This window comes from Lacerta agilis, chromosome 8, assembly GCF_009819535.1.
Source record: "Lacerta agilis isolate rLacAgi1 chromosome 8, rLacAgi1.pri, whole genome shotgun sequence".
Lineage (NCBI taxonomy): Eukaryota > Metazoa > Chordata > Lepidosauria > Squamata > Lacertidae > Lacerta > Lacerta agilis.
The window spans coordinates 30,859,870-30,882,697 of NC_046319.1; the positions used below are offsets into that span (position 1 = coordinate 30,859,870).

At 42.7% G+C, this 22,828-nt stretch overlaps 1 protein-coding gene across 3 annotated transcripts in view; it reads left to right on the plus strand.

Moving 5' to 3' along the window:
• Nucleotides 1–8,194: 8,194 nt before the first annotated feature.
• The window catches only part of NKD1 (NKD inhibitor of WNT signaling pathway 1), a 127,912-nt gene continuing 113,278 nt past the window's right edge, over nucleotides 8,195–22,828 (plus strand). For 2 of the 3 annotated variants that reach the window (XM_033156768.1, XM_033156769.1), the window contains exons 1-3: nucleotides 8,195–8,738; nucleotides 8,894–8,926; nucleotides 9,302–9,462. In XM_033156768.1, coding sequence (XP_033012659.1) covers nucleotides 8,714–8,738; nucleotides 8,894–8,926; nucleotides 9,302–9,462 — 219 coding nt within the window. In that variant the 5' untranslated portion in view covers nucleotides 8,195–8,713. Of the gene's footprint in view, nucleotides 8,739–8,893; nucleotides 8,927–9,301; nucleotides 9,463–22,828 lie in introns of those variants that run through there. The other variant, XM_033156770.1, reaches the window with a different exon arrangement.

The window sequence follows — 22,828 nt, forward strand, 5'->3', positions numbered from 1 at the left end:
TTCTATTTCACTTTTTGTAGGTGGGATAACTCAGTTAGCAAAGCATGAGACTCTTAATCTCAGGGTTTGAGCCCCACCTTAGGAAAAAGATTCCTGCACTGCAAGGGGTTGGACTAGATGACCCTTGGGTTCACTTCCAACTCTACAATTCTATGATTCTAAGTGTTTTTCACATACTGTAGTTATTATACACACTCAGAGAACTTTATGTTATGGGGAGGCAGCATACAAATGCCATAAATAATTCCACACATGGCAAAGCCTGGTATTCAAAGGTCTGCTGCTTCTGAACTCTGAACTGCGTCAGTCCATAGATCTATGGGAAATTTTCATAGATCTGTAGAATGGAGCATTGCATTTTATGTATTTTTAAATGGCGGGTGGCCACTGCCAATGGGAGGCAAACCTGGCGCTCATTCAAAAGTGGCACCTTGTCCTGCTGCCCCCAGTTTAAACAGCCAACCAAGGACTCAGCAAGGTGACATAGCTGGAGCAGGCTAACCTGGGACCCTTCAGAGCAACTGGGGGCCCTTGACATCCAGCTGGTGCTGGATATGCCTATTTTTTTAACCAGATGGCAGCTTTTCAAACAATCAAACCATAGAACAGTCATCCCGATTGCAGACAATACCAAACTCATGCTGCCTGGTGTGTGGTGTTTTGTACGGCTTCCTTCCTCTTTCTCTGCTCCCCTTTCTTTCCAGAGCAGCAAGAAAGCAATTTCCTTTCTTCCAACATTATTTATACATTTATTTCCCCCATCCAAATCTACACGCATACGTTTTCTACTACAAATAATCTCTCTCTCTCTCTCTCTTTTAATGAGCATGTAAAAGTTCAAGAGTGCGATCTTTTTGCATTATTTTAACTCTGGCACAAATTTAATTTCCCATCATCAGATGGGAACAGGTTTATATTGCATGAGGGGTTCAAAAGGGCTTTCTTTCAGCGTCAGCCCCTTTGCAAGAGTTTTTGCGCGCTCTGCACTAATGAAAGGGCAATGGGGGGGAAAAACAACAGCCACCCCTCCGTCTGCGTCACAGATTTCAACCCTTCGAAAAAATTCCACTGCGGTCACAGGGTTACATGAGAGGCCCCTTTAATCATTATTACAGTTTTATGAATGGTGTGCTTTACTCTGATATTTTACTACACATCACTTCTTAACATGCTCCATTGAAATTGGGGGGGGGGGGAGAGAGGAGAAGAAGAAGAAGAGAGAGAAACAAAAGACTTTGTGTATTTGAAAGACCCTGTGGTTACGAAATGTCATTGTAATTATACTGTGACCCCCCACCCAGCTCCTCCAATCCTCAGAGCCCGCTTGTTTTTGACATCCTTTGGTCCAAATTCCATTGAAGCCGGAAGATGCCTGAACAAATACAGAGTTAAGGCCTCAGGATTTACTGTATGTGAGGAATTGTTTTCATTGATACATTTAGGCTGCGACCCTCAAGCAGGGAGGGAGGGGGAAAGAACCAAAGGCAATTGAAATGCCCCATCCAATGCCCTTCTGAGTCCACGCCGGCAAGGCGGATGTAAGGATAGAACAGCGCTTTTGCACATCCCATCTCTTTATCTCTTTGTGTTCTAAGAATTTCCCTCCAATTGGAAACAATGGCAGGAAAACACACTACCACAGCTCCACAGCTGTATTATTCCACAACTGCAAGAAATCAATCTTTTAGTGTCGCAGCACCCACTATCAATATCAGGCAGGCACCTTCACTTCTATTCTTTTTGGCACTTCTGAAAAACATTATTGTTTAGACAAGCCTACCTAGTTCTCTAGGATGCTGGCGTGTTCTTAGTTTATTGCTGGTTTTTAGTTTTCCGAGTGTTTTAATTGTTTTGATTGAAAATGCCATTGTCTTATTCTCTTTGTCAACTGCTTTGAGGCTTTCTACAATCAAACAGTATAGAAATTTTATGAAATAAATACAGAGATCATAATCGTAGTGCAATGAAAACAGATTTATACCCCATCTTTACTCCAAGGAGTAAAGTGATGCACATGGTTCCCTCTCCCCCATCCCACACAATCTTATCCTTAAAACCTGTGAGTTAGGTTAGGCTGAGAGAAAGTGATTTGCCCAAAGTCATCCAGTGAATGTCATGGGTATGTGGGAATTTGAGCCCTAGTCTCCAAGTTTGACACTATGATCACTGCACCCCACTGGCTCTCTCAATGGGTTGTTTCTTTTCCTTTTTCCCTCTCCCCCCCATTGGTAGGGCACGTGCTCTGCATGCAGAAAGTCCTACATTCAATACCCAGCAGTTCCAGGTAGGGCTGGGAGAGAACCCTACCTGAAACAATGGAGAGCCACTGTCAGTCATCTCTTCTGACCTGGTATGTGGCAACTTTCTATGAACATTTCTGAATACAGAGGTGGGAATACAGCAATCATGGGATAAGGGTGGGAGCTCAGCCAGAAAAGAGTCACACTGCTCCAGACAAACCTTACCTCCATGAAGGTGTGCTATGAAGAAATATGACCCAATTCATCCAGTATGTTACAGGGTTCTGAGAGGATTTATGGCCCTGGACCAAACGTGAGATCACCTGCCACCAGATCAAATGTTTTCAGCTGACATCCACATATTCCTGTCACCCCCCTTTCTTGGCAACCCAGGTTGTGAAATAGTTGTAGCCTTTGCCAAGAGGCAGGGGGAAAAGAGGATTTGTGTGATGCAAAATGTCTGGGGAATCTCTGAGGACAGGATCACATTATCTCTTGTTAAAATATTATGGAAATCAAACATCATTGTTCATTAGGGTCGTCTGTGTTTTATTTATTGGCTCAGGGCTGACTGCAGGCTGTGAAGGGATTTTTAAAATAAAATAAAAATCGAAGAATTTGGCTATTTCATAATCTCTTTTCTCTGCTTTCTCCAGGTGAGCTCCAGATCCAACCACTTTGAAACTTTCATGGAATTTTTGAAAATGAACAGACAGGAATGTTTTAGGCTGGGCCTGTTTCCAGATTTCTTTTGCATAGCATGAGTTGATGGCTTGGAAGGTAGTGAAACCTCCCTCTTCCTTTTCTTCTCTCCTTACTTTCAAAAGAATTGAACTCATAAGCATTTGCTTCTCTTTTATCTCTCTTAGCTGAATCCCCCCCAAGGAAATGCGATTTTCATAAAACGGGAAGTAATGACCAGCTACAAGGTTGTTGTTAAAAAGAAAAAGAAAGACGGATATTCTCCCATATAACATGTTGTATCTGTAGCTGTAGGGCACAGTTTCTAACCTAGCCTATCTTCACACAACCAGTTCCTAAGTACACAGAAGAGCCCTACTAGATCAAGCCAAGGGCCTATCTAGTCTAGCATCCTGTTCTCACGTGGTCAACTCAAAGCTGCTACGAGACCCAAGTGCAACAGTGCTATCCCCACATGTGATTCCTAGTAGCTGGTACTCAGAGGCATAGTGCTAGCCAGTGTGGTGTAGTGGTTAAGAGCGGTGGACTCATAATCTGGTGAACCGGGTTCGATTCCCCACTATTCCACATGCAGCTGCTGGGTGACCTTGGGCTAGTCACACTTCTCTGAGTCTCTCAGCCTCACTCACCTCACAGTGTTTGTTGTGGGGAGGAAGGGAAAGAAGATTGTTAGCCACCTTGAGACTCCTTAGGGGAGTGATAAAGAGGGATATCAAATCCAAACTCTTCTTCTTCTTCTTCTTCCATACGTGGAGGTGGAATGCAGCTAGTGTTGTAGCTGGTGGCCACTGCCAGCCTTATCCTCCATTAATTTGTCCAATCCTCTTTTAAAGCCAGCCAAGTCGCTGGATCTGGACGTCTCGACTCCATCTTGTGAGAGCAAACTCAGCTATGCACTATCTGAAGAAGTACTTTTCTTGGTCTGTCCTTGGTCTTCCAACATCCATTTCATGGAACAATTCCTAGTTCCAGTAGAGAGAGAGAGAGAGAGAGAGAGAGAGAGAGAGAGAGAGAGAGCATTGTCTACCTCAGTAGTAGCTGGTGAGGTGGTGCACCATTACACTCCATGCTTCGCAACATAGTGGGCTGCTGGTGCTTACCAAGGCCGAGGGGGAGTTATGTTGTGCGGGGAGCTTGCACGGTGGAACATTGGATTGGCTCCACTGCGCTGCTCCACACAAGCTCCCTGTGTCCTGTCCCTCATATCTCCCTCTCAATAAGCGACAGCAGCTCACTGTTGGAAATCTGGAAGACAATTGTGCCCTACCTGTGTCACCTCACTGGGTACTACTGCTCTTTCCACTTTCTCCATATCACGTATAATTTTATACACCTCTATCATGTCTCCTCTTACATGCCTTTTCTCTAAGCTGAAAAGCCTCAAACATTCTGTCCCTCAGAGGGGAGTGTTCTCCAACCCCTTGATCAGGTTTGTGTGCCCTTTTCCTATGCAGCTTGTAAAATGGCAGAAGGGGAAGCCACCAACCTACTCTGGGAATGAATCGCCAATTTGCATTTCTTTCTTTCTTTCTTTCTTTCTTTCTTTCTTTTCTTTCTTCTTTCTTTCTTTCTTTCTTTCTTTCTTTCTTTCTTTCTTTCTTTCTTTCTTTTCTTTTCTTTCTTTTCTTCTTTTTTCTTTCTTCTTTTTTTTTCTTTCTTTTTTTTTTCTTTTTCTTCTTTTTTCTTTCTTTTCTTTTTTCTTTCTTTCTTTCTTTTTTTTTTTTTCTTCTTTCTTTTTTTTTTTTTTTTTCTTTCTTTTTTTTTTCTTCTTTCTTTCTTTTTACTTCTCCTTTCTTTCTTTCTTCTCTCTCCTCTCTCTCTCTCTCTCTCTCTTTAAAAATTATATCCTGCTTTATTTATAAGCTCAAAGGGGTGTGAGGTAGGGGGGCTTACGAAAAGTTCACCGAGTACATAAATCACAGTCAAAACAGTCCAAATGACTAAATTGGTTTCATACGATAAAGCCAATAGCAGAATAAAATGAAGTTCAGTGTAACAGAGGGAGATAACTAAGCCAGCTGCGTTAAAGGCTTTAGCATCTTATCTGATGCTTAAAGTGAGGCAGCCAAGCCAACCCCTCGGGAATTTACACTTCCACTCCCCAGCCACTGCAATAGAAAAGTTTAGTAAATCTTTGAAGAATTACCAGGATTGGCTTCTGGTTTGAAGGCACCACTGCCAAAACAACTTCAGGTGGATCCTCTCTTACTTCCGGTGCCACTATCCTTGCTCTACCGTGGCTTTACTAGATTAAGGTGGCATAAAGCAGCAACGCCCAATGGAGCCACCACTGAAATTTCACACAGGGGCTCCTAACCCCCCCATCACAGTATTGAGCAAAAATGGACCCAAGGGCTGACTAAGTAGAAGACAGCTTCCTATGTAGTCCTGAATTTCTTGTTTGTTATATCTGTTGCCATACTAAGCATTGCTCCATTCCTTCAAAGGGTGAGTCTGGATGAAGACAGGTAGCCGTTTAGCAAAGTGGTAATTTGCTACTGTGTGTGTGCAAACTGCTTAATAAACTGGTTGTTTGTTTACACAAGAGATGAAAAGATTATTGCCACTCCCTTCTTCCCTAGTTTTCTCATTAAGCTAATGGCTTGGTCAGTAGATGGATACCTGAAAGTCTTCCCTTGATTTGAGGAAATGCTTCTACTTGAACCAAACCCCCAATTTCAGCCCGATTTTCATTTCAGGTGGAATTGGGAGTGGAGGGGCCTTCACTGAGTACCTACCTTCCACTGGAGCATCTCTAAAAACGTCTAGTTTTGTGTTAAAATGTTGATCTGAAAATTGGATGTTAACCGTGGAGCTAATCCTTAAGTATATCGGGTCCCCATCAACAACCTGTATGCCCAGGCCCGGGAGAGAATAAATTTATTTACTGGAGCTTGGTTTGATTTCTGAATGCCACATATGCACTCATGGCCAAACCTTGGAAAACATGGAGGCAAATTAAAACGAAGAATAAGCTACTTCTTGAGAATGCACAAAAGTAGTCTTTCCTAGCTCACTGCTATTATTTTGTGCTTTCCAAGTTGATTTACTGAAGAATTCTCTGAGCTGCTTTACTCTGAGGTTGTTTCATTGTTATGTACTGTAAATATGTTTAGTACTTTACCCCTCAGTGACCATTTTTTTGCCAGTCATATCAAGTTTGATTATTTATGAGTGTACAATTTTGTAACAGAAAAATAAAACAAAGTGGGTTTTTCCTGTGAAATACAGGAAGGTGCATTATAGACTATAGGTCCAGCTAGCACAGTATTTTGATACAATAGTTTGTGAGGAATGCTAAGCCAAACTGTGGCTAGTGTGAATGCATAGGCATAACGAAGGGGGGGAGGGGGCAGCCAAGTTAAACAATAGAAAATACTTAACTGTCCAATCACGTGGTTCTGCCCCCCTAACAAAGTCCTGCCCCCCCCCCCAAAAAAATCCTGGCTACGCCCATGTTGAATGCAGAATAAAATATGCCAGCTTCACACCTACTCTGAAGGCTTAGCCTATGTGTGACCCGGGTTTGTGGTTTGTCTCGCCCCAGACAAACTACAAGATGCCCCCAAGATTCCATTGTCTGGGGAAGACAAACCACAAGGCCGGATTCACACGTAATATTAGCCAAAGCATGGATCAGCTCCAGGTAGAACAGAAACAGAAGGATGAAGAATGAAGCAAATGCGATTTTTACCATGAGTACGACTCGCACACAGGCACATTCACACACACAGCCATGGTTGGCTGGGTGTTATTTATTTATTTAAAACATTTATAAACCATACTTTTGTATAAAGCATAAAAGGCAGTGTACAGCGGGGGGATGGGGACGGGTACGGGTACAATGGCATTACAATGAAATGTCAAATGAATCAGTAAGATGTGTGAATCAAGCCAGTAGAGGCTTTAGACTGTTTTAAACGGGAGTCTTTCCCAGACTTAGCTGACCTAGGAGATGCTCTAGCACTAAGTTAGGATCTTTGCAGCTAGCTATCTGTAGTTGAGTGCCTCCCACATACCTTGGGATAGGGGGCTTCCACAGCAGATATTTAAGTACTATGTATATGTATATGTTTGTGTGTGTGTCTATATACACATCTTTAATTTATGCTCTGTATGTGTGTGGTTTTGTACTCACGGTTCCTTTCTCTTTCAACAGGTTTTTCGTGTGTGATAGTTAATTATGCTTCTCAGATTTTAGAATCATTTTAAAATGTTGTGTTCTCAAGTTACAGCAATGGTTTTAAATTGCAGTTGTTTACACTGTGTTACACAGTGCAGTCCTAGTTCTGTGGGGCTTACACTCAAGCAAGTGTGGGATTGTCGTATTATCCTGAATTTTATGTCCATTGCAGTGTAAGATGCCGTTTACAAATGTAGAAAAATGTGATAAGCTACATACCCTACAACCAGGGTTTCCCACTTAACTGCTTTGTTTTTGTCCATTGTTTTCTCCTTATATTAGATTGTGCTTCTTAACATGTACCTTTAATAACAAACTTGCAAAGTATTATCTTTTTTTTTTTTAAAAAAAGGTGGCACACCTCCTCCAAGACACTACCAGCAACCCTCATTTTTGTTTAAGTACCATTATGAAAAATAATGTAAAAACATAGACCAATGTATTAATATGTAACAGTTCCTCGAACTGAGTTATTTATTTATTTAAATAACTATAATCGTGCACGGTGCTTCCGCATTTCCTCAGCTGCATTTGTGCGCATTTTGCGTTTCTTGAAATATATTGCAAGCAGCATTTGGGGGATGAAGGGAAGGTGGAATAATAGTAGTAATAGCTTTAAAAATAAAATAAATTCCACCCTTCCCTGACACCCCCTCCCGTCCTGTGTGTGTCTACTCAGAAGCAAGCCCAACCAAGCCTTACTCTCAAGTAAGCGGGAACAAAGACTAAGTCCTCAGGCCTACACCCATTTACTTTGAACTGAGTGGGACTACTTCTGAGTAGGCACACCCAGGATTGCTCCTTGAGTGGCCTCCCCAAAAAAAGTTGCAGGGGGCTGATGGATCATGGGGAAGCGGGGGTGGGGGACTTAGTCAACCCCAAAGCAACGCAGAAAAAGCACACACAGAGAGAAAGAAAGTAGTGAGGAGGGAGAGAGAGAGAAAGAGTGAGTGAGTGAGTGAGAGAGAGACATCTCTGGAATGGGGCCTCCCTCTATGGCTCTGAGCTCTGCTGCCTGCGCCTGGCTGGAAATGAAACACACCAAAGGAGCCGCCGCCGCCGCCCGCTCCTTTTATTTTTTTTGGAGACTCCAAAAGGATCCTTCTTCCCTTTCATGTGCCGCCCCGCTCCAATCGGAATCCAGAGGCTGCCTGCAAGTGGTCTAATCTCAATGAGGTGTCAATCATGTTCCCCGGTGGGTGAAGTAAGGTCTTTTGTAACCGCCTCTGTTACAAGCGAGACTTGAGTCGAGAGGAGAGGAGAGGAGAGAGACGCAGCCAGGGCGCTGAGTTCAGAGCTGCTTTTGCTGCTGCTGCTGCTGCAAGTGTGCATCTATCTATCTATAGATCTGCTCCTCTGTGCATTCCTCCCCGCCTATATCTCTTTTCCATCGTTGCTTTAATCAAGGAAAGGGGACGGTCGGAGCACATGGATTTCTAAAAAGAAGAAGGGAAAGGGACCCTCTTGGAATTGAGAGATTGTTGTTGTTGTTGTTGTTCAAGAGAGCCAACAAGCAGGCAGTGATGTCCCCAGCTCAGCCCTAAAGCCCACTCCCGATGCCCTCGGGTTTGCAGATTCATGCCGAGAGATGGGGAAACTTCACTCAAAACATGGTAAGTTCTTTTGCACGGTTTACAGGGCGCGGGGAGGGAAAGAAGCTTAGATCTTGGTCAGAATTCACTAGATATCTGTGTATATGCAAGATTCTGCTCTAACCATCTTCTCGTTCTTATTTTCTCTCTCTCTCTCCAACCCTGGATTTTCCTAGCTGCTGTTTGTAAACCTCGAGAAAGCCCAGAAGGTATGTTGTTTTTAAAATTATTATTATTCCTGTTCATAAGAACTTCCATCCTTTTTTGCTCTCTCTCCCACCCCACCCCACCCCACCCCCAACTTTTTGCCCCTGTAAAAAAAAAAAAGGAAAGGGAGAAAAAGTTTGTGCTTTGGTGATTTTGGGGTGGATGCTGAGCGAAGTTCTCTACTCTCAAGAATGGTTCTGTTCTCGTGAGTCTTTTGCTCCCTCTTCCCCTTACCATTCTCTCTCGTTTTGTTGCGGTTGGGGCAGGTAGTTTGGGGGCAAGAAAAGAAGCATGTGGGGTGGTGATGGAGGGCTTGAACGGGTCCCTTCCAGGGTGGTGACTGTGCCTGACTTGAGGCTTTCCTTTTCCTTCCCCAGGTGATAGTTTTGCTGTGAACGCCTCGCTGGCTCGGAAAGGGCTGGAGGACTGGATGGTGAAGCAGAAATACTCTGGCAGTGGAAGCAGCAGCGGAGGCAGCAGCCTAGGACTTCAGCAAGGCTGCCAGCACCGGGCTCTTTGCAGGCTGTCTGGTTCCAGGGTGAGTTCCCGATTCCTCCTTCCACCCAGCTTGCCTTCCCGCCTCTCTCTCCTTACCATCAAGGCAGAAACTAGTTTGAACCTCTTCCAGACTAGGCTCTCTTTGAGTTGGAGCTCTTTGGGATGAAAACTTATCTTCCCCCTCCGCGCCCCCCCTTTCAGTTATTGCGCCTTTGGGAGTCGCCTTCTGAGTTGATTCGGTGCGCCCACCCTTTGAAGGAGTTGCAAGTTTGCAGGGCAGAAGCAGGCTCTGGAAAGGCGGCTGCCTTGCTTCTCTGTGTTGAAAAGAACATGGCTCTTCAGGAATGGGATGGACAGATGGACAATCTCTCTCACTCTCCAGTGTCCATTGTAGAAGTCCTCAGAAACCAAAACAGATGAGGAGAGTCCTGGTGTGTGAGAGAGTTAGGAACAGAGAGGTGGCTTCATTTATTGTCTGGCATTTTGTAATTTTGCTTCCCAAAGCCAACTTTTTAAGTGCCCGCAACCCCGCTAGAGTTCTTAGCGGGATGGGATACTTTCTCATAAGGCTTTGCTGAGTGTCCCAATTTGTTCTTTTGGTTGCTTAAACATCTGTAATCTATCTTTTCCTTTTTTTAAAAAAAAATGCTGTTTATATGCTTTGCACGCTGCTTTGCCTTGTGAGTGCTCTTAGATATGAGGGGATTGTGTTGCTTCAGATTTCAGTCCTTTGCACACTTAAATGGGAATGAACCCCATTGAACGCAGTTGGGCTTACTCATAAGTAAGCCTGCTTCTTTGCTCAGCCAGATTGGTACTTGCTGGTTGTAAATGTACTTTAAGAGTTTTTGTTTTGTTATTTAAAAAAGCTTTTCCTGAACATCTGGATTTTGCTTTTTCTTCTCTTTAAAAACAGACCTGGGGAAGAGCCTTTCAATGTTAGCAAGGGAAGGTCTCAGAAAGTTGTGTGTGTGCTTGTTTGTGTCTTTATTGGTCTCTAAGGTAAACCTGTGGATTGAAGCTTCCCAGATCTAATGGTGCTTTCCCCCCATTGTGTCAAAACTTAGTTCTGTCTCAAGATTGTACCCTGATAATCAAAAACAAGAGAAGAGTTTTGTTTGTTTGTTTGTTTTATATTGCTGGAATGATTTGGGCAACACTGTAAAAAGTCTTTGGTAATAACAGATATTTGTCCTGGTCCCGAACAGATAATGACTCAGTGACAATCTATACTGTATGGTGATTTATTTCTTACACTTTAATGTCTGTCCTTATACTTTGTTTGGTTTGCATTCTGGAGCTGTTGGCATTTGCACACTGCTGAGTCATTAGAAAAGATAGCACTTTGTTTGCACCCTGCTGATTGGAGGAGATTATTTTACCTTGTGTTTCTGGCTGAAGCAAGCAAGTTAATTTGTGGTGGGGGTGGGTGGGATGAGTGTTTAATTAAACCACCATTTGTGAAAGCAGCCTTGTAAACACCTTGTCCAGATAAGTTTTTAGTCCACATACATTTTAGTGAACCTGTATTCATCAGTTGTGGCTGGCATTAAAAAGAGCCATCTTTTGCAAACCTTATGTGCCATGTCATCTGGAGGTAGTGTTTACTCGCCATAGGTAACTTGGTGAGAGGCTATTTTCAAAGTGTATGTGACCAAGTTTAAAGTACTTGCTACTTTCTTCTGAGCAAAATATGCAGCCCCTGATCAGGACTCTTATTAGGTGAAAGGAAGTTGCTGTCCAGTCTTTTAGTAATGCGTGAGTATTATTGCTCGCATAAATTGGAGGTGGGGGAAACTGCTCTATATTGGAAGTTCCTGCTCTGATAGCTTTAGGAGTCATTGTATATTTTGGAAAGCCGTCACTTAAAATTGAGCCAGCATGGGAGTCTGATTCTTAGCCAAATAACTCATTTTTAGGTTGTATGCATGTATTCCCCCTACCTCTAGCTATCTTGAGTCATACTATTTTTTTTATTTCCCGCCCATCTGGCTGGGTTTCCTCAGCTACTCTGGGCGGCTTCCAACAAAATATTAAAAATACAATAATTCAGGTATGTGTAATTAATATACTCTACTAACCATCTTTATGGAAAGGAAATACAAAGTATCTTGGTAGGAGAGCAGTTGTATTTTAAACACCAGGGAAAACCATAGACTAATGGCATATGTGGATCCTGATGTTAATTTGAAATACTTAAATATTTATTTCAAAGTCAAATGTGCTTTCCGATCTCGATACATTTTTGATACCTCACAAGATGAATGTGCTCAGCTGTTTCCTAGTTCTGCTGGATCTCTCAGCGGCCTTTGACACCATTGATCATAACATCCTTCTGGACCGTCTAGAGGGGCTAGGAGCTGGGGGCACTGTTATACAGTGGTTCCGCTCCTTTCTCCAGGGCCGTGTTCAGAAAGTGGTGTTGGGGGATGAGTGTTCAGACCCCTGGGCTCTCACTTGTGGGGTGCTGTCTCAGGGTTCCGTCTTCTCCCCCATGCTTTTTAATATCTATATGAAGCCACTGGGAGAGATCATCAGGGAGTTTGGGCTGGGTGTTCATCAGTATGCGGATGATACCCAGCTCTACCTCTCTTTCAAATCAGAACCAGTGAAGGCGGTGAATGACCTGTGTGAGTGCCTGGAGGTGGTTGGAGGATGGATGGCGGCTAACAGATTGAGGTTGAATCCTGACAAGACAGAAGTACGGTACTGTTTTGGGGGGACAGGGTGTGGGTGGGTGTGGGGGACTCCCTGGTCCTGAATGGGATAACTGTGCCCCTGAAGGACCAGGTGTGCAGCCTGGGAGTCATTTTGGACTCACAGTTGTTCATGGAGGCGGAGGTTAATTCTGTGTCCAGGGCGGCTGTCTACCAGCTCCATCTGGTACACAGGCTGAGACCCTACCTGCCTGCAGACTGTCTCACCAGAGTGGTGCATGCTCTAGTTATCTCCTGCTTAGACTACTGCAATGCGCTCTACGTGGGGCTACCTTTGAAGGTGACCCGGAAACTGCAATTAGTCCAGAATACGGCAGCTAGACTAGTGACTGAGAGTGGCCGCCGGGACCATATAACACCGGTCCTGAGAGATCTACATTGGCTCTCAGTACGTTTCCAAGCACAATTCAAAGTGTTGGTGCTGACCTTTAAAGCCCTAAAGGGCCTCGGTCCTGTATACCTGAAGGAGCGTCTCCACTCCCATCGTTGAGATCCAGCGTTGAGGGCCTTCTGGCGGTTCCCTCACTGCGAGAAGCAAAGCTACAGGGAACCAGGCAGAGGGCCTTCTCGGTAGTGGCGCCTGCCCTGTGGAGCGCCCTCCCATCTCATGTCAAAGAGATAAACAACTACCTTACATTCAGAAGACATCTGAAGGCAGCCCTGTTCAGGGAAGTTTTTAATCTGTGACATTTTAATGTATCCTAATATCTGTTGGAAGCTGCCCAGAGTGGCTGGGGAAACCCAGCCAGATGGGCGGGGTACAAATAATAAATTGTTGGAAAATTATTATTATTATTATTATTACGCTTCCAAAGCGTATGGGTTGGGTTCTTCTATTGCAAAGCAACAAAGAGTTGGGTGGCACTTTAAATGCTAGCAGATTTTTATTATGGCCAAAGCTTTTGCAGCCTACAGTCCACTCCCAGTGCAATACTGTTCATCTCAACTTGGAAGGAAGTCCCATTGAGTGCAATGGAATATGCTCTAGCTAAGTGTGAGTAGGGTTAATCACCAGACCAGCTCTTGTTCTGAATCCAACCCATTTTGTGGTTTAATGAAATAAGATGGGAAGGGATATTATTTTCTAAACTCTCCTTTTGATGCCCTTGGGGTCCATGCATGTATTTGTGTTGGAGCACATGCTTAGTTTCAGAAAATCCCAGGTGCAAACAGCCATTTCTGTGGTGGGATGTGGAATCCAGTGTCCATGCCCTCATAATTCACTGCCTTAATTCAACTCATTTAACTGAGTAATTGTAATAAGTAACTAAGATCTGTGTTTACTTCCTAATGCTCCAGCTGAATTGAGCAAGTTCCCGTATGCACTAAAGTTCCAAAGTGGCTCAAAGATCTTGGTTGTAGGTTTTGGTCTGCATTCAAAGTTGCTGGCAACGGAACTTTGTTCATTGCTTTTTTGTAGATAGTTCAAGCAGATGGAATGAAAAAAGATGCCAAAAACATATTGCCTTTGGAGAAATATTATCCCCTTGAGTTTTATTTAATAGGGACAGGGAAGTGTTAAAGGGAGGGAAATGCTTATGGGTGTCTAAGTAATTAGACACTTAGCTTCCCAGGAATTTCATAAGAATAACCTTCTATTGGAGTGGAAGATTTGACGTAAATGATGGAATTGAGAGGCTTGGTGGTTCTTTGGTGACATTCTAAAGCATCTGCATGCAGTTTTGCTCCAGATTAGAAGAAAGGGATGATTTATTAAATAGTAGAGAAAGCAAGAATGGCATCAGTTAAAGTTATGCAGAGCTTTGGCTCCAGAGGCACAGACACCACATTGTGTTGTAATTTTAATGTCCTTTGCTTTAAACAGCATGCAAAGAATAAGGCTGAGTTCATGTGGAAGCACTCCATAAACGGAGTAAGGATTGTACTTTCATCACCTGGTTTGGGGAAGGGAGGTTTGGCACATAGTTAAATGAGAGAACTCGCTCCCAAAGGAGGCAATGATGGTCACTCACTTAGAATAATAGAAAACAAGCTTGCCTGCGTCCTCTATGTGACAGACCTTTAAATGTTTGAAGATGGCTGTCATATGTGGGAATACACTTCGTGGGTTCCTTTGAACCCGCTATTACTTGTTTTAAGTTAATGTTAATTATGCACTATCTTATGTATTCTTTCATGCAAAAGCGAAAGCAAAAGTAAGGCTCAGTAGGCATCTTGCCACTGAGATCCCTCCGCCTAAAATTGTAGTTCCAGAGGTTTGAATTTGTCAATGATCGTTTTATTCTGCTTCCCGCCTTTTTTGGGGGCAGCAACAGCGTTCCTATTGGTAAATATATCGATCATGACGTTGCACTTGGTTGTCATAATAGCTGCGGCTCCCCGTCTTGGGCAGATAGTTCAGAAATGTAGATAGTCAGAATTTATCAGTCGCTTTGTTAGCGGGGGTTTTTTGGGGAGCGGGTTGGATGGGTTGGATGGGTTGGAAGCGCGTGCAGGAGGTAGTTAGGTCTTAGCTTGCGGAAGATTTGGCGGTAAAGGTTTAGATAGCTTTAGTTTTTAGCATAGGCTTAGATCGCGGAAGATTGGCGGTACAGATTTAGTTAGCCTTAGCATTGCGGAAGATTGGCGGTGCAGGGTCTGTTAGCTTAGGAAAAGCTTAGAATAGTGATAGGTATAGGAAGTGTAAAAGCCTATGCGGGTCAGCCAAAGCCATTCAAAGAAGTAACGTTGTCTGTCTTTATTTCATTTTAATTTAAACTTTTGGGGGGTCTATTTAGCCTTTATGCTTGGGTATGTAACTTTAGAGTAACTCAGGAGGTCGCAAGTGTTTGTAGATACTTTCACGAGGCATTTTCAATCCGAACCACTCACGCACCTTCAGATTTAGCCTGGCGGACAGCGGCACGGTGCGAGTTTATGCTCCGGAATTATCGGCCGCTCTGTTCGCAGGCTTGGCCGGCGCCCGTGCGGAAACGCGTGTGAGGTGCTGGCCGCAGATCCCCGGCAACTGGAATTCCGTGTGTAGGTGGCCTAGCAAAGATCCCCGCAGTCATATTTATTTATCATATTACCAGGCTATACATATCGAATTCCTTCAACCATTCACCATACAGCTTGGCTTCCAAACCCTTGATCTTCTTGGTCTCCCTCCTCTATACACGTTCCAGCCTGTCAATGCTCTCCTCAAAAAGTGATGCTTGGATGGCTTCAAAAGAGCATTAGACAAATTCATGGAGGGCAAGGCTATCAATGGCTACTAGCCATGCTGGCTGTGTTCCACCTCCACTGTCAAAGGCATTGTGCCTCTGAACAATCCTTGCTGGAAGCAGCAGGAGGGAAGTGCTGTTGTGCTCACATCCAGCTTGTAGGCTTCCCATTGGAGCATCTGGTTGGTCACTCTGGGAACAGGAAGCTGAACTAGGCAGTCCATTGGCCTGATCCAGCAGGCTCCTCTTACATTCTTTTGAAGGGCTGTTCTTCTCATGACAACATTGTAATTTCTTATGTTGGTATGGAGGTTCAAATATTTCCTGGTTGGAATAAGTTTTGATCCTCCCCCCCCCCACTTATAATTGGCTAAAAATAATAAATGATACAGAGGGACCACATTATTGTGTTTAGATATGGCTACCCATGACCACAGCCAGTCTCCCCCTGCTCCTTACCACCTGAGTTATCTTTGACTGGAGATGCAAGGGTTGAGCTAGGGATCTTCTACACCAGGTGTGGGCAACCTGTGACCCTAAGGGGAAAGAGGGAGAAGTAGGTACTCCACTGCTGTTGGATTAGGCCCTAACCACTTTTGACTCCAAATCTACCTAGCACTGGCACATGACTCCCAACAGATCAGCCCTAAAGGAGTGTCACCCTTGACGGAAAAAATGTCATTGCTTCCGCATACCTGCAGAACACAGGATGCTGCCTTATACTGAATCATGGTGCCAGTGTATCTAGCTCAGTATTGTCTTCATTGAGTGGCAAGCAGCTCTCCAGGGTTTCAGATGGGACACACTCAGCTCTACCTGGAGATGCCAGGGATTAAACTTGGGACATTCTGCATGCAAAGCTGGTGCTCTTCTAATGTACTCCACTAACATTGATGTCACACCTGCCCCTATGCTTGATGTCCTTAACACCTGGAGTACGGCGTCCAATTCTGAACACCTTGCTCTGAACACCATGTTCTTAGAAAGGTTCTAAGAAGGTTATTAACAAATTATGTTCTAAGAAGGTTATTAGACAAACTTGATTGTAGCAAATCTTTGGCTCTGGAACACAACATCCTGATAACCTCTTTTGTGTGTGAGGAGTGTATTTGCTGTGTTTGGTAAAAATTTTTTAGTAAGCTGGAGAGCGTATGTTTTGGTACTATATATGTGGTACCCATGACCCTTTGTGTGTGTCAATTATTCCCCACCCCCCTTCTGGTTCCTATGTGGTAAACATTTTCTAGGGCTGAAGTTCACATAGACTTTAGAACAATATTTGTCTGCTATTTTTACAAACGAGTCTGCATCTAAAGCAAACTGAGAAGTTCCTGTCATTGTGCATGGATTATCGTTCTTTATTCAGCTGTTTATTTTTACTTCTTCTGCTACTCTTCTTCTTTTGCAAAGCTACATTATTTGTAAATGCTTTCTTCCCCATACCCTGAGTGTTGGGCTCAGTGCCAGGGAGAACTTTAAATAATACATTTGCTTAATTCAATTTTCTTTTTCTTCAAAGCCATAACAAATGTTCCGAGGTTTCTTTCTTGTGTGTTGCTGTCCTATTGGTGTATTTTGGGGAAGTGTGTTCCCTCTCCCCTATTTTAATTTGACTGCTGTATGGAAAATGGTGTGTGTCGAGATCCAGATATAATCTATCCTCGACCATGACTGCTGCGATTCACTGAAGTACGTTGCCTCTGTTTCTGTGGGGTTTTTTAATCTCCAAGAGTCCACCAATTCAAATTGTCCACCATTTCCAAAAAAAGTCTTTGGGAGTTTCCCATCATTTGTTAGTTTTGTTCTCTGAGATCTATCCATTAATGTGGAAACTGCCCCATTAAAATCTCCGAGGCAAACTACCTTATAGTCCAAATAATCCAGCAGCAAATCATGTATTTTTTGTAAAAAATCGACTTTCCATCATTGGTGCGTAAAGTCCCAGAATCAAAATTTTTTCGCCTTGTACGTTAATTTCAATTGCAATGTATCTCCCTTCTTCATCTTTAAATAGCTGTCTTGGGCTATATTTCTCCTTTGCATAAATCACTACTCCTCTCTTCTTGACCTTGTCCGATGATATGAACTCTTGGCCTAATTTTTTATTCTGTAGTAGTCTTCTATGACGCCGGACTATGTGGGTTTCCTGTAAACATATTATGTCCACATTCTTCTTTTCTATGCTGTAAAATACTCTGCGTCTCTTTGGTCTCTGGTTCAATCCCCGAACATTCCAAGTCATTAACTTGAGCGCCATTTCTTTGTTTATTCCTCTCCTCCAGTTGCCTCTCCTTTCTTTTCTTGTTCTGGATCTTGGCTTGGTCCTGGTGATCCCGACGGTGGTTGGGAATACCTCTGGAAACTTGTAGAGCTGTGCTGGGTCTAATGGGGTTCCTTTAAAGAATTCCAGATGCTTGTCCAAGAACTTTTGCTTTTCCCGCCAGGGACCTTATTTTATCTTTTTCCCTTCAAACGTAAATGCCAGGCCTTCTGGAAATTCCCACTGAAGGAGATTTTTCTTCTTCTTAGCTCCGTCACCAGGTCGTTATAAGGAGCTCTTTTTTCCAAAAAAAAATCTGGGGATATCCTTATAAAAAATTACTTTGTTCTGCTGTACCACCAGGTTGTTTCTATAGTGTAAATCAGAAAATAATCTCTGTCGTGTCTATCATGCAGCACAATCAAACAGTCGCTGACTGTTTTAGTGCTTTTCTTTCCTCTGGAGCTCTTGGTCCAAATCTGAAGGCCTTCACTATGCGTGCTGAGACATTCACCTCTTCTAACTCCCAAAAAGTTGAAAATAGTTCCACAATATAGGCTTTTAGGTCTTCCCCCTCCAATTCTGGAAGACCCCTTATTCTTATGTTTCCTTCCCTCTGATGTAGTTGCAGAAAAGCGAGAGACTCTTCCACAGTTCTCTGCCGTGTTCCATATTTTCTAGCTGCTCCAAATCTAAATTGTCCAGTTTTTTCCTCCACCTTTTTATTTTTCTTCTCTGACCACTTTGATTTCCTCAGAGTCCTTTTTTAACGTAGTCACCTCCTGCCCAATTTTATTAATTTCTTCTCTGTTCTTTTTACATTTTCCTCAATTTGACCAATTGATTTTCTAAAATCTGGGTAGAGGTTTAATATCAGCCTTAATATCCACTTGGAGTTTTTCAATTGCAGAGTTGACTGTGGTATTCACTGATGCACCAATAGTGTTCACCGATTCTTGTGTTTGCTTCAACCCATCGGTGACACTTTTCAAACCTGCTGCAATTTCTGCAACACTTGCAACCATTTTTTCCATTTGTTCCTGCAGGGTTAAGGAAACAGAGCCTTTCCTTTTTTCAGAGCCAGTTCCTTTAGATCTAAGTTCCATTCCCTGTGGGCTCTGTAACTGTAATCTCAAGGTCACTCCAGTTGCTGTAGTGACAATCTCAGACATTCACAGCAGAAGAACCAACAGTCCCAAAAGTAACACCAGGTGCCTGCAGCTAGCTTCTGAGAACAAAGAGGCTGCTGAGCCAGGAATCCACAACAGTCCAGTAATCCAACTTTTAGGCAAGAGTTCAGATTTTCAAAAGTTATAAGTTCCTTAAAGCCAAGAAGAGTCTATTTAAATAGCCCAAGTCAGTATCTGTTTCTCACTTGCAATGTAACCACCAAGTCTATAAAATAGCTTGTATCTGGCTGCAAAAGAGTCAAAGTATCTCCACTGGTAAACAGTCACTGTAACACTGGAACACCAACAAAGAAAAAATGGCAACAATATATCCCAGCCCGCTACTGACCCGGAATCCTAATCCAGAGGGTGAGGGGCTTCTTCTTTGCCATATCACTGTTTTGGATCTTTAAACAAACTTTAAACAACTTTTAAAATCACTTTAAAAAGTTTGGCAGAGGTCGCAAAACTTTCCCGTTAGCCGCGGCTTTGATCTTTAGCGCTACCAAGCTCGCGCAACAGTTCAAAGGGAACAGGCTTCCTTTTAAAGTTTCCTCTGCAAGCAGTGCTCTTTAAACTTGTAGAATAGTCCAATATTTTAACTTACAGAGTTTCTTTGGAAGATTCTGTGTAGGAAGTGCCGGGTGCTCAAGTCTGGCGGGGTCGCTGCTTTGATCCTCCGCAGGCAGTCGCTTCTTCAGTCCCGTGCTGGGGCTCCGCTCACCCGATTCTCCCCCTTATGAGGGTAAATCAGGAGCGGAGACAGCACGTCTGGGACCCACGAAGCCGTCGGTCCACGGGAACGCTCTTCCCGTGGCTTTAAGGGGACCCGTGGCGCAGGCACGGAGATCCCTATCGCCTAACGGAGGACGGAGCCGTCGGACTCCCGTCCGCCATTGACTCGGCACCTAACCGGAAGTCGGTGTGTGTCGAGATCCAGATATATGGATCTCGAATGATTGGCTCCAAAACTACAAAAAGCAGAAATCGGTCCCAAAACGCTTTCAGACCATAATCCGGTGCAGGTAAACCTAAAAATGATTTCCAGGATTCTTTCAGGTGGAGAATGGATGATGCATTGATGAGAGATACCAAGCTAGTAGAAAGAGCGGCGAAAAAGATGAAAGATATTTTCAAATTAATTGGAACTCAGAAGTGGAGAAAAGGATTGCTTTGGGATGCAAGTAAAGCAGTAATGAGAGGATTCCTCATTAGTGAAAAGGCAAAAAAGAAGAAACAACAAAATGCAGAAATGGAGAGATTGTTGAAATTAATCAAAGGAAAGGAAAAGAATTAAGAGGACATCCCAGATGTGTCAAAATCCAAAAAGAAATTAATACTTGCAATCTCAATATGCGAATATTATGAATCAGATATCGAATGGAAAGTGAAAATGATGAAACAAAGAACATTTGAATCTGCAAATAAATGTGGAAACTACTACTTGGCAATTAAGAAAAGACAAAAGGCAAATGTCATCAGTAAATTGGTAGTAAATGGAAAAATGTAGAGAAACCGGAGGAAATCAGATGGTGTTTTCAGAGATTTTATAAGCAACTGTACAAGGAGGAGAAGATAGATGAAGCAGAGATAGACCGATTTCTGGAAAAGAATGGATTGCAAAAGGTCCCAGAGGAAAAATTAATAACTCTCAACCACCCAATAACGACACAAGAAATAGAAGATGCAATAAACAACATGCAATTGGGGAAGGCTCCAGGACCGGATGGATTAACAGCAAAATATTATAAGACATTGAAAGACTGGCTATCACAGCCGTTAAGAGAAATTTGCAATGGAATACTAGAAGGAAATAGGGCACCAGAAACGTGGAAAGAAGCCTTTATCACACTGATTTTAAAACCAGATACTGATAAGACGCTAATGAAAAATTATCGTCCATATCCCTTTTGAATGTGGATTATAAAATTTTGCAAATGTTTGGCTACAAGGTGAAAAGAGTGCTGAAAGATCATATTCATAGAGACCAATCAGGTTTCTTACCAGGAAGACAAATAAGTAATATACGAGAATTATTGTGGACATTTTAGAAAAACTGGAGAGAGACATAAATACAGATGCAGCACTATTGTTTGTTGATGCAGAGAAAGCTTTGATAAAGTATCTTGGCTATTTATGAAAAGAATTGGGAAAAAATGGGAGTTGGAGAAAAATTCTTAATGCATTAAGGCCATTTATACAGAACAAAGAGCAAAAGTCATTGTGAACAGTGTGATATCGGAGGAGATTGAAGTAGAGAAAGGACAAGACAAGGGTGCCCTATTTCCCCTTTACTTTTCATTACGTCCTGGAAGTCCTTCTAATATGATTCGGAAAGATAAACAGACAAAAGGAATTAAAGTGGGAGAGAAGGAATACAATTACGCGCCTTCGCGGACGATTTGATGCTATCCCCTGCAAGAACCAGAAAGCAGTGTCCCCAGAGCTTTGGAATTATTGAACAATTTGGACTTGTAGCTGGCTTCAAATTAAATAAGCAGAAAACCAAAGTTTTAGGTAAAAATATGAGTGCAGAACAGATTCAAAGAATTCAAGAAGCCACAGGCCTCAATTATTGTCAAATCTGTAAAATATCTAGGGATCAATCTCACAAATAAGAACTTGAACCTGTATAAGGATAACTATGAAAAATTGTGGACGGAGATAAAAAAGACATGGAGATCTGGACAAGACTTAAACTATCGTTATGGGAAGAATAGCAGTGTTAAAATGAATGTCCTACCAAGGATGCTGTTTTTATTCCAAGCCATACCAATTTGGATAAACTAGACTGTTTAAGAATGGCAAAAGGACCTATCGAAATTTATATGGCAGGGCAAAAAGCCAAGAATAAAATTTAAGATTTTAACAGATTCTAAAAGACAGAGGAGGCTTTGCCCTGACCGGACTTAAGACTTTACTTTGAAGCAGCGGCCTTTTGCTGGCTAAAAGATTGGTTTAAGTTAGAGAACGTCGATGTGTGGACTTGGAAGGTCATGATAATAGGTTTGGGTGGCACGCATACCTTGGTACGACAAGGTTAAGATCCACAGAACTTTTAAGACTCATATAGTTAGAAAATCCTTGTATCAGTTTGGACTAGTATAAAGACTTGTTAGAGAGAAAGACCCCTAGATGGATCTCTCCAGTGGAGGCCAAGGCCTATAAAGACCGAACATGTCTGCAAACTGGTTAAGATATATGGACATATTGGCAGCAGGAAGGGGACTCTTTTAAGCTAAAAAGCTATGATCAGGTGAAAAGCCAGGTCCCCGACTGGCTGCACTATCATCAGGTATTTGAAACATTTAAGATGGACAAAAAAGTTGGTTTTCAAGTAGAAAAAATCAAAACTGGAAACAGAACTGTTAGAATCGAACTTTAAGAACCTTTCCAAAATGTACAATCTTTTGCTAGAGTGGCATACGAAAGATGAACTGGTTAAATCATCAATGATAGATTGGGCGAAAGATATAGGACATAATATCATGATGGATGACTGGGAGAGATTGTGGCAAAAAAGGTATCAAATTTACTGCTTGTCATAGTTTAAGAGAAACATAATGAAAATGGTTTATAGATGGTACTTGACACCAGTTAAGATAGCTAAGATGAATACCAAAATGTCAGATGTATGTTGGAAATGTAAACATGCGAAAGGTACCTTTATCATATGTGGTGGCTGTGCCCAGCGGTAAATGCTTTCTGGGATAAGATTTACAATGAGTTGAAGAAGGTAATGAAAGTTACCTTTGTAAGAAACCAGAGGCATTTCTTCTGAGCATGACCAACGAAGAGATACCCAGTCAGGACAGAGTGTTTTTTATGTATGCCACAACAGCAGCTAGAATATTATTGGCAAGAACATGGAAAGGGGAAGAGATACCAACGGTGGAAGAATGGCAGATGAAGATGATGGAATACATGGAAACTCGCAGAACTGACCGGCAGAATCCGGGACCAGAGGGAGGAGACGGTGTCACGAGAGTGGAAAAAATTTAAAGACTATTTAGTTAAATTAGTAAAATTGAATATTTGAGCAGAGATAAATTAGAGGCTTTAGTAGGGTTAAATTTGATAAACTGGCAAAAGA